The 13,163-nt window shown below is 50.6% G+C and overlaps 7 protein-coding genes across 7 annotated transcripts; 4 read left to right on the forward strand and 3 right to left on the reverse strand.

The window, feature by feature from the left end:
• Window positions 1–70: 70 nt before the first annotated feature.
• BJY04DRAFT_30204 (60S ribosomal protein uL2) lies at window positions 71–1,558 on the reverse strand. The gene is made up of 5 exons (XM_073720089.1): window positions 1,528–1,558; window positions 1,403–1,460; window positions 834–1,325; window positions 663–748; window positions 71–591 (listed from the first exon to the last, which is right to left on the reverse strand). The coding sequence occupies exons 2-5, from the start codon at window positions 1,449–1,451 to the stop codon at window positions 454–456; spliced, it is 765 nt and encodes a 254-aa protein (XP_073573102.1). The 5' UTR covers window positions 1,452–1,460; window positions 1,528–1,558; the 3' UTR covers window positions 71–453.
• A 152-nt stretch (window positions 1,559–1,710) lies between these two features.
• BJY04DRAFT_185275 (uncharacterized protein) lies at window positions 1,711–2,579 on the forward strand. Its single transcript, XM_073710736.1, has one exon. It carries the CDS (start codon window positions 1,926–1,928, stop codon window positions 2,259–2,261), a length of 336 nt encoding a protein of 111 aa, XP_073573103.1. The 5' UTR covers window positions 1,711–1,925; the 3' UTR covers window positions 2,262–2,579.
• Window positions 2,580–2,688: 109 nt separating this feature from the next.
• On the forward strand, window positions 2,689–5,038 carry BJY04DRAFT_185277 (uncharacterized protein). The gene is made up of 5 exons (XM_073710737.1): window positions 2,689–2,944; window positions 3,048–3,217; window positions 3,321–3,450; window positions 3,508–3,876; window positions 3,930–5,038. The coding sequence occupies exons 1-5, from the start codon at window positions 2,747–2,749 to the stop codon at window positions 4,803–4,805; spliced, it is 1,743 nt and encodes a 580-aa protein (XP_073573104.1). The 5' UTR covers window positions 2,689–2,746; the 3' UTR covers window positions 4,806–5,038.
• Window positions 5,039–5,073: 35 nt separating this feature from the next.
• BJY04DRAFT_185281 (DUF1770 domain-containing protein) lies at window positions 5,074–6,078 on the reverse strand. The gene is made up of 3 exons (XM_073710738.1): window positions 5,676–6,078; window positions 5,377–5,571; window positions 5,074–5,292 (listed from the first exon to the last, which is right to left on the reverse strand). Exons 1-3 carry the CDS (start codon window positions 5,982–5,984, stop codon window positions 5,254–5,256), a joined length of 543 nt encoding a protein of 180 aa, XP_073573105.1. The 5' UTR covers window positions 5,985–6,078; the 3' UTR covers window positions 5,074–5,253.
• Window positions 6,079–6,297: 219 nt separating this feature from the next.
• Window positions 6,298–7,719, forward strand: BJY04DRAFT_216591 (adenosine kinase; the record flags this gene model as incomplete). The annotated part of the gene is made up of 7 exons (XM_073715804.1): window positions 6,298–6,349; window positions 6,431–6,446; window positions 6,503–6,656; window positions 6,716–7,057; window positions 7,113–7,450; window positions 7,500–7,613; window positions 7,677–7,719. The coding sequence occupies 7 exons, from the start codon at window positions 6,298–6,300 to the stop codon at window positions 7,717–7,719; spliced, it is 1,059 nt and encodes a 352-aa protein (XP_073573106.1).
• Window positions 7,720–8,178: 459 nt separating this feature from the next.
• Window positions 8,179–11,779, reverse strand: BJY04DRAFT_30281 (uncharacterized protein). Its single transcript, XM_073720092.1, has 6 exons — window positions 11,481–11,779; window positions 11,306–11,392; window positions 11,110–11,236; window positions 10,266–11,040; window positions 9,668–10,209; window positions 8,179–9,614 (listed from the first exon to the last, which is right to left on the reverse strand). The coding sequence occupies exons 1-6, from the start codon at window positions 11,507–11,509 to the stop codon at window positions 8,610–8,612; spliced, it is 2,565 nt and encodes an 854-aa protein (XP_073573107.1). The 5' UTR covers window positions 11,510–11,779; the 3' UTR covers window positions 8,179–8,609.
• A 117-nt stretch (window positions 11,780–11,896) lies between these two features.
• On the forward strand, window positions 11,897–13,029 carry BJY04DRAFT_185286 (uncharacterized protein). The gene is made up of 3 exons (XM_073710739.1): window positions 11,897–12,479; window positions 12,530–12,619; window positions 12,673–13,029. The coding sequence occupies exons 1-3, from the start codon at window positions 12,123–12,125 to the stop codon at window positions 12,967–12,969; spliced, it is 744 nt and encodes a 247-aa protein (XP_073573108.1). The 5' UTR covers window positions 11,897–12,122; the 3' UTR covers window positions 12,970–13,029.
• Window positions 13,030–13,163: the final 134 nt, after the last annotated feature.

Consider the following 13,163-nt stretch of genomic DNA (forward strand, 5'->3'; position numbering starts at 1 on the left):
CCCTTCCCTATCCCGACTGCAAGTGAGACCATTGGCAGGTCGTGCATATACCCCGTTGTGGAGAGAGTAGTAGTCAAGGTGATAGGGATAATAGATTGACGGACGAAACGCTAAGGCAGGTCTATGTGCGGCTGAAGCACGATAGTATCGAGCGACTGCCAGCCATATAGAAGAGATGCTGGATCAAGATTGAAAAAGTCGAACACTGATTTTGATTTTATTACCGCCGGCCCCTGTAGCTTGGAATAGAATATACCGGAGAATGCGCCCAAAAGTGTGAGAACTCATCATCACATCTTCCCAACTGGTTGCTTTTAACAGTCAATGAAATTGTTTGTGGACCACAACCTTGATTGGCTAAGGACGCGTCCGCAGTCGCCTAAGTACATATTTCTCATAGCAAGAAGCCTTTTCAACCCGTCACAAAGAAAAAAACTCCATATGATATCACGTTTAATCCTTGGTCTTCTGGGTACCACGGAGCAGACCAGTCCGCCGGGCGGCAATAAGACCGGCTTTTTGACCGTGGGCGGCGTAGCGGGAGATGGTCGAGGCCTTACCGATATGCTGGTGGTTACCACCACCGTGAGGCTGTAGAGAGAATGCACGTTAGTAAAGGTTTTCGTGCTGGAGCTAGATTTTTCAGTCAGAGGGAGCCTTACATGGTCGACGGGGTTCATGGCAACACCACGAGTCTTGGGCCAGCTGTTGCGCTTGACAGCGAACTTGTGCTTGGCGCGAGAAGCCTCTATAGGAATGTATTAGCACTTGCAACCTCCAACTATCCCAGCTTGGGTTCATTGCTAGGCTTATGATCCGGGAAAAAAACATACTGAGCAAAGGCTTGTCGGTACGGCCACCACCAGCAACGATACCAACCATACCACGGGAGGTGCTCTTGACGACCTTCTTGGCACCGGAGGGGAGCTTGACACGGGTCTTGCCCTCATCAGGGTTGTGGCCGATAACGGTAACGTAGTTTCCGGAGGTACGACCAAGGGCACCACGGTCACCAGCCTTCTCCTCAACGTTGGAAACGACGGTACCTTCGGGGACGGAGGCGAGGGGGAGGATGTTGCCGACGGTCAGAGCAGCGTTCTTTCCAGCGTAGATGAATTGACCGGTGTACATGCCCTCGTTGGCGATGAAGGTCTCGGTGATGTGCTTGAACTTGTAGGGGTGGCGGAACTGGACCTTAGCGAGAGGAGCACCACGGCCAGGGTCATGGATGATGTCCTTCACGACACCGCGGGTGTATCCATGTCGCTCAGCGTAATCGAGGACACGGAACTGGGCGGGAGTCTTGTTGAGACGGGTGTTGGCCGCTGAACGCAAATTTCATCAGCATTTTTGATCCCCAAGCAATATAACAGTCGTTCAGCGATAACGCGGTCGCACTCACTGAAAATGGAGCCACGGCCCTTCCTCTGGTTGCGGATCACACGACCCATGGCGACTTTCTATAGGAACCTGGTGGTTAGTATTTGAAAGAAAGATCGCCAGCGATGGTGGTGGAAGTCGTCGTACCTCAAGAAGTTTGACTTGGACGGGTTGTAACTTGAGAATTCAAGATCGAAGCGGCTTTGTGGGTTAGGGCCAAAGGTCGCTACAGAGCTGACTAGCCGAGTTGGGGCTAGCGGCTTGGCGGACCTCCGGTCTCGTTTCCTTTAGTGCAAGTCCACCCCATACAAGTGAACTTCGAGCTTAACGCACGGCTATCAATGACAAGCCAACGGCTTCAACTTTACCGCACTATTTGGGATATGTTGTAAACTATAGTAGTTGCCTTCAAGAGCGCCTGTCTATACCCCTCTCTACCCCGAACCGCGGAAGTTGTGTGCCTTTTTGATCGTGCTCAGCGTGGGCCTGCCACTGTCGCCATCACACGCGCGAGACGCGCTGAAGCTCTTCCTGTTGATATCACAATGCTCTTCTTGAAGTTTGACATTCTGCTGGCTTTTTTCAGTCCCCGATCTTTGGCACTCCATCATCAATTGAGACTCACTATGCTAACGTATCTCTACAGAATACACTTCGCTATTTCCAGACTGTGCTGGCTAGTTTCACGAGCACAATGCATCATCATGCGGAAGTCTCGCGATGCACCCGATCAGCGCGTGTTCAAGTTCCTGCTCCAGTTTGAACCCTCACCATCTTGTCCTCTTTGGAGTCTATCAAATTCATCCTTCTTTCGGAGCGTCTCTGGGATGTCCATGAATACGTCACCGTATATTCGTCTCCCCGCGAGTCAAACATGCTGACCTGGCTGTTTGCTCCTTCGATGTTCATCGTCGCTTCTTTTGGGAGATGGTGTGTTGTTCCGGATACTGTTGGCCAGCTCAAGATAGTCCCAGCCCGCAGAGGAACCATTACTTCGTTCTGTCGTGTCTCGACTTCCCAAGATACGATTTCTTACGGGGTACGTACTCTGACCTGTCCTTGTTGACGCGCTGGAGCCATCTTGCCCCTCGTAGACAATGAAATTTCCAGTTACTCCTTTTCGCGATCAAGATATCAATTATATTCAAGGCCATATCCTCAATTCTTCTCTACTGTAATGCGTAGCATTAATTGGGCGCTGATCATGTCTTGATATGGGCTGTAATCTCATTGGAGCCAACCGCGTAGAAGCCGCGTTTGAAGCTGGGGAGTAGCGCAGCAGAACGAACTTCCTTGCGACGCGGACCAGGTTCATCCACTTTCCTGCCAACACCAACAATATTATCGCAACACAAACTTCTTGACAATGTCTCTTTCCGACTCTGATCTCTCTTCGTTATCATCTGCGCCACCATCGGATGAAGAATCAACAGCCATGGCTCTCGACGAGCCTGTGGGCATAACGAAGTACTTTCAGAAGAAAAAGCAGTCCGAAACTCCGCCACCAAAGCGAGCTCCATCACCACCTCACGAATATGTGTTGGCTGATAATCCAGATATAGCAGTAAGTTAGATCTCTCCTGGGAGCTTTGAAGGCTTGCAATAGCCGTTTCAGACGCGTTTCTTGAGCTGTTGGTCGCCTCGTCTCTAACTCTCGCAACTAATAGTTCATTGTAATGTTCCGCGCGCGTTTCCACGAAGTATTTCCGCGATCAACACCACACTTTGGGCCCCAGGATATTGAACGAGGCGTGGCCGAGTCCACTCCAGGAGACCATATTGAACGTTTGCTATGCGCATTTCTCGGGCTGGTATTGAACAGGAAGAAGGACGTGGAGTAAGGCCGCAACTTTTGCGTCATGCAATGGACCTTTGAACATCCTCGAATTCGGCGCCGGTCCCTCTTGAGATATGATATTAACTTGTTTCTCTGTGCGCAGGCGAAATCATTATACGCGCCCATTGGAAGAAGCTATCCAAACCCATTCAACCCAGTGGCCGAAAGCTTGGCAAGGAAAGAACCCCCTACATGGGGGGCGCAACTTTGCGTCAATGTCTCCAGAAGAGCGCGTATGTGACTATAAGGGTCTGCTCACAGATAATACCCAAGCTGACAATTAACCGTAGCTACAACTGCTCAAATCGTTAATTCTCTGGTCTCTATCCTCCTCCGAAGCCGTCCAAGCGAAGATCAAGGAATCCTACAAGCAGTCCCGCCACGAAGATGACCTCAATCAACCCCTTTCCGTTCAGCCATGGGGACGTGATAGTTTGAAGCGTCGTTATTGGCTCATTGAGGGTCTGGATGACACCCATTTTAGGCTCTATCGGGAGGGTAACCCAGCATTGAAGAACGTCACATGGTGGAGCGTAGCTGGGACGATACCAGAATTGCAAGGTGTTGCAGACAAGCTCGATGAAGAGAAGGGAACGCATCCAAAGAAGCTAAGTGAGAGAATAAGGAACTCAATTCCTCGGTTCGAGGGTTCAGAGGAGGTATGCTTAATCCTGCAATTATCTATCATATATACTAACTGATTGGACAAAAGAAACGTAAACGCCGTGATTATCGCATTGCTCGGAAAGCTGCGTTCACCCGCCCGGAGCCTGGGTTTTCACTTTACGAAGGACGCACTCGAGGCAAGAAACTGAAGTACACTTATTCTGACGACGAAGACATATTTTCGGATGGGCTGTCGGCCCCTCGTCGATCAGGACGCAACACGTCTGGACTTTCCACTCCCGTGGAGCCTACTGGCCCAAGGTTTACTGCTAGTGGAAGGCAAATTCGCTCGCGTGCAGGAGGATTGTATGGCGAGAGCCTGCTCGCTGGACAGCGCGAGGATACAGATCCTGCTGATGAGGATGGCTCTGATAGACGACAGCGAACCCGGAGAACCCGCACGAATGGCTATGCAGATTACAACTTGGAAGATGACGAGGATGCAGATACCAACGAGGGGCAATCCAGCGGCAATGAGTGGCATGGTGGCGAGGAAGAAGACGATAATGAGTTCGAAGGCGATGACGAAGGGGAAGTGAGTGGAGACGAGTCTGTTGTGAATGGAGAAGCCCCAAGTCTTGTCGTGCAACTCAGATACGGCAAGCAGGGTGACACTCACGAACCCAAAGAGCAACCGGCAGAGTCCATCAACGAAAATCAGAAAATTGCAAGCCTCGACCCGCCATTTCGTGCCGCTGAACAGCCGCCCGCAGCTCAACCACAGCAAGCTCCGGCGGTAAATGGGCTTCTGGATGCGCCGCAGGATACTTCCGTCACTCCAGGCGCAAAGATTGCCTCTGTTGAAGTGCCTGCTGGTCCAGCTGCTTCAGCTTTAGAAGAAGGACGGCTACAAGATGCAAAGAATAACTCGGCCGAGGCTACTGTAGCTACCCTGAACCAGCCGCCCGGTGGAATAGTCTAATAAGACTAGCTTGAGGGGGAGAATTCGTATCACTGGAAGTTCTTTTGTTCGTTAGACCTTTACCTACAGTGGATAATGGTGTTCTGGTACTGCTATATCGAGGGCGCAATATGGGGTGTACCGGGTTAGAACCATCCAGTGTTTAGAAAAGCTTATGATTGCTCAGTGATGCTTTAGCTTAATGACCAGTTAACACGGTAAATTACTCCACGTTGATCAATACCACGCTTCTTTCCTGTGACTACGGGAAAGCAAAAAGTCAGCGCAGGGTAGGGAGAAGCTGGGCATGCTTTTGAATTTGGGTACAATATATCTAGTGAACTAATTCCTACACTCCAGAGTAGGGTTGGGATATAATAATGAAATAAAAAAATATATCCCCTTAACGCCATGAATGCAAGCACAAATTCGCGTCACATCACGGTCTCCATCTGGTCTGTGAAATACTTTAGTCGGAGCCTGCATTGGCAAATTGCGCCGTATAGAACTGCAAGAACTCCGCAAATATCAGCGTCCATCCACATAGTCATGGTAGTGCATAGAACGGGAAATGATGGTGTGAACCACATACGTCTTGTACCTGCGCGGCTGCGGCCTTGGAGTCCCTTGGCACGAGAGGAGGAAGCTTCCAGTTATTCACCTCATACCACCACCTTCGAATCCTGCTACCTAGCGTTTGCCCGCTTAAAGATGCACCACGGTTCCAGTAGCGCCAGCCCGAGAGCGCAAGGGTCCAGAGCGTGCCCTGAAATAGAGGTAAAAGAACCTTAAATGACTAGGTTAGCCTCTCGTACCTCTCGGCCTGTGTCTCAACAGCTCCCTCATAGTCGGAGAGTTTGAGAACGTAGAAATGGTAATCGATTCGCATACCTGGTCTCGAACTGTAATCCAAGCTACTCGCCCCCATGTATCCGCACCTCGAATGCTGGCAAGGTAGCTCTGCTCGAAGCGAAGATCGGGTAACGGAGGTAGTGTATGTCGGCGGGCAGCCGGCCGCAGCACTCGATGCTGGTCAACGACGTCCGAAGGGATGCTGTCAGCGTCGGACGGGGTAAGCTCGACGACGGGCTTCTTCTCCGAAGATGAGGTCGGGGGATTGAGGTCGTGGGCAGCGGACGGCGCTCGGTTGACGGAGGCCGTTTGAATAGTCTCCGCGATCTGAATTGCTGGATCTGTCATCTTGAATTGTAAATATGGCAGAGCTTCCTCCCGGTGGTCGATGTTTCGGGGTCGATCCTCCGGTCTGGCTGGGGATGATGTCTGTTGCTGCTCCCTGGCCAATGAGAGTTGCTGCCAGGGGAGGATGGAAAGCACCTCAGGCACCAAGGCTTTAAATGGGCTGCCCCTCCATCGGCCAATTCTCAGGATTGCAGGATTGCAAGCTTAACTCTCCCCGCCTTTTCCTCCCTCCTTCTCTCTGTATCCTACCCTCCTTTCTCTAAGTTCCCTATATTCCAAAAGTCCCGACACTTACAACCGAAATTGAATCATCATGGCTTCTCCCCAAGGCTATCCCCTCCTCTGCTTAGAGAACCCCCTCCTCGGTATGTGGAAGACCGCTTGATCTATCTTTATATACTTCAAGTTGCTTGTTCTCGTTTGCTAATAAATGTCTTCTCACCCAGATATCCAGGCTGTCGGGTACGTCGGATGGTGCTCAATTGTATAGCCAAGAGCTGAACTAACAATGCCAACAGTGACTCCGCTCTTCTCGAGAAGTATGAGCTCAAGGCCAACGATGCTATCCTCGCCGAGGAGAAGCACATGGGTCTCTACGAGGAGCTGCTCCAGAAGGGTGATGTCAAGCTGATCCCTGGTGGTGCTGCTCAGAACACTGCTCGTGGTGCTCAGGTACATCGACTCATCTACTCTCGTGAAACCTATAAGTGGCTAATACTTTTCACTCTCAGTACATCCTGCCCGAGAACTCGACTCTTTACATTGGCTGCGTCGGCAAGGACAAGTACGCTGATATTCTCAAAGATGCCTGTAAGAAGGCTGGCGTCCACACCGAGTACCGCGTGGACGAGGCTCAGCCCACCGGAAAGTGCGGTGTCGTTATCACCGGCCACAACCGCAGCATGTGCACTCATCTTGCCGCTGCCAACGAGTACAAGATCGAGCATCTTAAGCAGCCTGAGATCTGGTCTCTCGTTGAGAAGGCTCAGTTCTACTATGTCGGTGGCTACCACCTGACTGTTTGCGTCCCTGCCATCCAGGCTCTGGGTGAGGAGGCCGCTGCTAAGAACAAGGTACGAAAGACGGACATGCACGTAAGATATCACGCTAAACATTGCACATGAATAGGTCTTCATGCTGTCTCTCTCCGCTCCTTTCATTCCCCAATTCTTCAAGGCCCAGCTCGACAGCGTTCTCCCTTACACCGACTACACTTTCTGCAACGAGACCGAGGCTATCTCTTATGCCGAGAGCCACGAATGGGGCACCACTGATATCGTTGAGATTGCGAAGAAGCTGGCTCAGCTCCCCAAGAAAAACACCAACCGCCCCAGGGTTGCTGTCGTGACCCAGGGCACCCTCCCCACCATCACTGCCACCACTACTTCCAATGGTGAGGTTGAGGTCAAGGAGTTCCCAGTCCGCGAAATCTCCAAGGACGCCATCAACGACACCAATGGCGCTGGGTAAGTGCTCTCCGCTCAGGTTCATTGGCATGCCCTAACTATGTCCCAGTGACGCATTCGCCGGTGGTTTCTCCGCTGGTGTTGTTCAGGGCAAGTCCCTCGAGGAAAGTGTCGACCTTGGCCAATGGCTCGCTAAGCTCAGCATCCAAGAACTCGGACCTTCGTACGTCCCTTCCCAGCTTCCATGCAAAATCTCAAATCTCTATGCTAACCCACCCGCCCACAGCTACCCCTTCCCCAAGCAAACCTACACCCCCGAACGCTCCTAAATACTCCTTCCTTACGCATGCCATTTAAATGGCAATAAAATTTCCTTTCTCTTCTTTTCGCATTTAGGATTCAACCTTCTATACCCATCTCGTCCTTGACTTAACGTCTTAGACCTGGCGCTCTCTATCCGGAAAGGAGAAGACAGTGACGCGCACCACATTACATTATTTCATATTAACTTGATGAAGAAAAACAGCGATAGAACGGCGTTCTCAACAACGATTTAATGAATGATTACTGATTATCGAGTCTATTTCTGCATCTTCCCAATGTCTTCCATAACTTTACTATGTGCCTCTAGAAACTGCTTACAGTCCCTACTACATTGGTTACGCGTGAAGAAATGAGGCAAGAAAATAACGAGTTAACTGTTCTGCTTGAGAAATCGAGACTCTGTCTGCGATAATTAGATTCAATCCATTTGAATTTTCAACCTTCATTCAATCTTCAACCTTCAAATTCAGCACTCATACACACAAAAAGCATCGAGGAACCAGAAATGAAAAGACCCTTCACTCATCTTCAGTTTGACGTAGAAAACCCCCCCTCACAAACACCATATACTAGCTGCAGAGCTAGCATTGGACAACAGGGCCTGGTGCCGAAGTCAAGAGGTGTCAGGGCTGTGCTACTTCGTTACAGATGGTAATGAGAGAGGGCCATAGAGATACACGGTAGCGTAAGCCATAGCACAGGCGTACGAAAGGACGCATGCCCCCTATAAGATAGAGTTGGCCTGTGAATTGTACGTGCGCTCACGAGCTGCTTGGCTGCTTCCCGAGAATTACCTACTCTCGTTTCTTCCCTTCCAGGCAACGAACCGCAGGTATGGACCTGTACGTATGCACTTTACAAGGGAGAGTCCATAAAAACTGTTTCCCGCAAAGTCTCAACCGCCATGTCCAAGACGAGGGGATTGCCCGATTGCACCGTACTGAGTAGATGGCGTCCTGCGAGTATCGCCAAGACCAGGGCTCAAAAATTCAGTTCCAGATGCAGGTGTACTGCGGATGAAGGCGTTGTTCGGCCACGAGGCGTTGGTCAAGCCGCTTGACATTGGCTGACTAGGCAGACCAAAGCTCGAAGATTGAGCGAATGGCTGCTGTATAAGTGGAGCTGTACTCGCGGTTACGCCATCTCGGTCCCATGGAGAGCTAGGCAGGCGTTGATGGTACATTGGCGGGGCGAGAACGGGTGATATGGGGCTATGGCCGTTAAGAGAATTGTTCTGGAGCTGATTTTGAGCAAGACTCTGCCGGAGTAGAATGTCGTTTTTGGCAGCAATGGAGTCCTGGAGCGCATATGGATGAGCTGGGCTACTAGCGTTCCTCGAAGCCATGGACTCCTGAGACAGTCCAAGACCTGGCGGGGTTTGCGGAACGGAAGAATCCCGAACGTCAGGTGAAAACGCAGTGTTCCAGATATTCGGAAGTCCAGGAAGAGCAGGACGCGGTGTGTATGACTGGGAAGACGGTAGTTGATCTAAAGCTGCTGAGTAACTCGCCATAGGTGGCCCGAGTCCAGGTGGTGCAACAGGGGTTTGGCGAGCAGGAAAGTGTTCATTGGTTAGAACAGGATTCGAGGTCAGCTGGGCTGGAAGGATCGGGGCGTTTTCGTAAGTGTCAGATTCGACCAAACGCTCCACTCCCTCTACGATACCATGCATGTTGGTCGACATGGAAATCGAGGCTGACTGAGAACCGCCAAAGGTACTTCTAGTGTCTGTGTTGTAGTTCGCCTGTCTCACCTGCTGGATATCCTCTCGTTCGATGCTTGCGGCGGAAAGCGTATGGTGGTGGCCCGATGGGCTTGCGAAGAACTGGGATGGCAGACCATCTTCCTTGTAGATGAATGTTTTCTTATCTTCGTCATCAACTAGCGCAATGGGAATTTTCTAAAACAGCCATGAGCAAGACTTCGCAATAGATAAGGGTTGAGTTTTCTTACATTGCCTACAACCAAATCCAACCCGTCAATCACAAACTCGCGGATACGGTAGAGCATCTCGATATTAGGATGACTTCTCTCGACGCCTGGGTCGTTGATTGAGGGTTTCTGTTGGCCGTTCGCATCCAGGTATCTACGAGAAGTACCCTTGCTGAGCGGATTGAAACATAAAGTCTCTTCGTCTTCTTCGAGAAGATATTCAACCTCTGGTAGGTGTACCACATCGAAGGTGGACGCGAGTAGAGTAAGGGTGTTGGCATATATCTTCCAGAACTCGATGAGCTGGACTGCCAGAGGAGTATCTTTCTCGTTGTAGGCGACCAGGTAGTTACTGACACTCAGTAGCCAGGAACTATAATTGCGGAGTGCAGGTAGGATTCGACGGACAACGACGGTGACTTTATCGGCTTCGACTTTGGCGTCTTTAATGGAATCTTCAACAGCGAACCTCTCGACTTCGGCTAAGAGGATTTGAAGTAAGGTGAAGTATGTCTTAACGTTGATTCGTTGAAAGAAGAGGCGCGCATTTGCCACTGATTCTTCTGCTAGTCAACCCGATCAGTGACCTGCTCGCTTGTATTTTGTTTGAGAAACTCACCATCTGACCGAACACGGGAGAAATCTTCGGCTGCAAGGTTGATGAGACAAAACTTCTGTAAAGTACCTTCTAGGGAGCGTTCCTTCAAGTCTACAGCTAGTTGATTCAAGACCTCGCTCTCAAGTTCGTCATGCTCGGGAAAATCAAGTCCGCGATAACACTGGGCATGGAGGTATACAAACCAGGGGGCCAAGGCTCTGCCCGGAATACCAGCATCCTCAGGTCGAATCAGCTCTCGCTTCACCCACAAACTCATGACCTTTCTAAATTCAATTTCGAGATTGCCTCTAGCAGATGGATGGGGTTCCTGAGCCGACAAGGCTCTGTACAGGTGATAGGTAGCTCTTAGATGATTGCCATCGGCGAGAGCGATAACAGCGAGCTGATTGTGCGAAGCACCAGAGGCTGGGTATATTATGGTGGCCAGATCATAGTAGCCGATTGCTGGACCCCAATTACGGTCTTTAGTAACCAACTCAGTTTCACGGTAACGGGAGAGGTCGCCTAAGCGGATAAGTGTTGCGTGGCATGACTGAAGAATATGTTTCCGGAGAGGCTCGAGGGATTGGATAGGAGGCGTTGCCGACAGTGTCTCGAAGTTGAACTTGTGCGCAACCTTTTCTAATTGCGGGATGCCCCCATAGTGCGACGCGAGTTGCTGAATATAGCCGCGGTAGAACCGCTGGCTTGACTTGATGAACTCGAGGTAGTGTTTCTCGAGCTTCCGCCTTTCTACCGGCTTCTTCTTCTTCCCGGCTGTACTGTCTTCGCGAAACTATGTTACGAGAACCAGGCATCAGCAAACGGCAAGCGGGGAAGGTCCATGCCAGAAAGAGGAACCCACGCGAGAGAGCAGTTTCCGAAATCGAGTGTTGATCTTAAGATGCGCATCCCAGAGGCGGCCTTCCACATCGGTGGAGCGCGAGGTCTCAAAGTCTTGGAGGATGGCGTTTTGGCAGGCATTGCGGAGTCTACAGCAACACAACACCGAGGGGTTAGATGGTTCGCGCGCAATGAACAAGAACAGCTGGGCAACTGACTCCGATATATTATGGGATATTTCGGCAAACGTGGGTTCTTTCTCAGCGAGATTCTTCAGGAGCTCTTTTTCTATGTCAAGCGCAGACCTGTGATAGTACAGTCTCAGCTCATGTGTCCATTTCCACCAAGTACTTCACTAGCGGGATTCGCAAGGGCAGGGGTAAGGGTACTGACTGCCACGCATTCTGGAAAGTGAGCGCCATGCTCAGAGAGCAGAGGACCGGGATTGCGTAAATCACTCCAGTATCCGCTTCGCCCGTCAGATGGCTGGCTGAAAGTCTGCGGGCGACAGGATCAATGAACGATCCATCAGTGTTATCGAAGGCGGCAAAAGAAAGGATGAATGTCGAACGGTTCAAGATAGGCGCCAATGACGCGCAAGTAGGTATGTAAGGAAGAAGTGAGAGAAGGGAGAGCCCTGAAGGGGTATCTAAATGGCCTTGAGAGAGACTCGCGGAGGAACGAAGCCGTCGCGGGCTGGCTGTCAAGAAAATCGTCCTGTACCTTAATTCCGCAACGAGTCACGGATGAGGTGGATGTCCTGGCTGTGGCGCCTCGCCCGTTGATTGGACAGTCTTATGCTGTGGCTAGTGCCGGAAGTCTCCATCTTTACAGTTCTTTCCATACAACTGGCTGGTATTGCCTGATACTGTATTCACTCTGTGACTAGAATCTCTGATATCAATCCCTTGGGTCTGACAGCGGAAGAGCTCTAAACTGAACAAATCAGCTTGCAGAACATGACCCTATCAACCACTGCGTGACCCATCACCGCGATTCCAGCCTGTGGGGAGCCCGTAGGATCCCCAAGGAAGAATGGCCAAACGTTCTCGAAGCCCAGGATCTCCGTTCCTTGATGCATCTACAGAAAGTCGGTCAAGATCCTCGTCCCCAGACTCCCTATCATCTGCGTCAGTTCCTGCCAAAATACTCCTCCCAAGCGATATCTCCAGGCCCCCAATCGAAGAAGTAATGCGCTGTTCTCTTCCACCTCACAGAGGGGCGCTCTCTTTTGCTTCTTACGAAGATTACGAGGTACACTACCAGCAAGCCCATGTCAACAGATGTACTGAGTGCGGGAGGAACTTTCCCACGGAATTGCTTCTGAACTTGCATATCGAAGAGAATCATGATCCTTTGGCCGCCGCAAGAAGAGAGCGTGGAGAGAAGACTGTAAGTTTCCGACTCGTACTCCCCTCCGACCATGCTAACCTAGTGCATAGTATGGATGTTTCGTCGAGAACTGCGAGCGCAAATGCTCCACGCCTCAAAAACGCAGAATGCATCTCATAGACAAGCACATGTTTCCCAAGGTACCCAATCTTATACCTTAATTTGAAGCAAAATCCTAACTTTTGCTACGTAGACCTACAATTTCTATATCGTAAACGACGGCATTGATAAACAAACCTCAATGCTTCGGTCAATGCAGACGCACCGGCGTCGCCTGTCCAGTACGCCATCTTCACCGAAAGAGGGCCGTTTGAGGCATCGGCAGACATCGATCTCTCAGTCTACGCCTATTACTAACCCTACCTCGAGCCTTGAGCCAGATCTCAAATTGAAAGAGGCGGAAATGGCGGAGCTCGAGATGTCCATGTCTGCTCTGCGGTTTATCCCAGCGAGTGTGACGAATAAGGGGAGAATTGGTAATCGGTCTTGAGATTACATAGAAAACCTTATGATAATGATGATATGAACCTACAATAGATCTTATTGGAATGAGGACACGCCCCGTGTATGTTTGAGATGTCCGTACCTGGAATAGATCTAGGAATGACTCATTTGTAGCTAGAAATATCCGCCTCAATACTTCGATTATGATCCCAAATCATGTCCATCAATAACTTGTTGCGT

This window comes from Aspergillus karnatakaensis (assembly GCF_047715665.1).
Source record: "Aspergillus karnatakaensis strain CBS 102800 unplaced genomic scaffold BJY04scaffold_15, whole genome shotgun sequence".
NCBI lineage: Eukaryota > Fungi > Ascomycota > Eurotiomycetes > Eurotiales > Aspergillaceae > Aspergillus > Aspergillus karnatakaensis.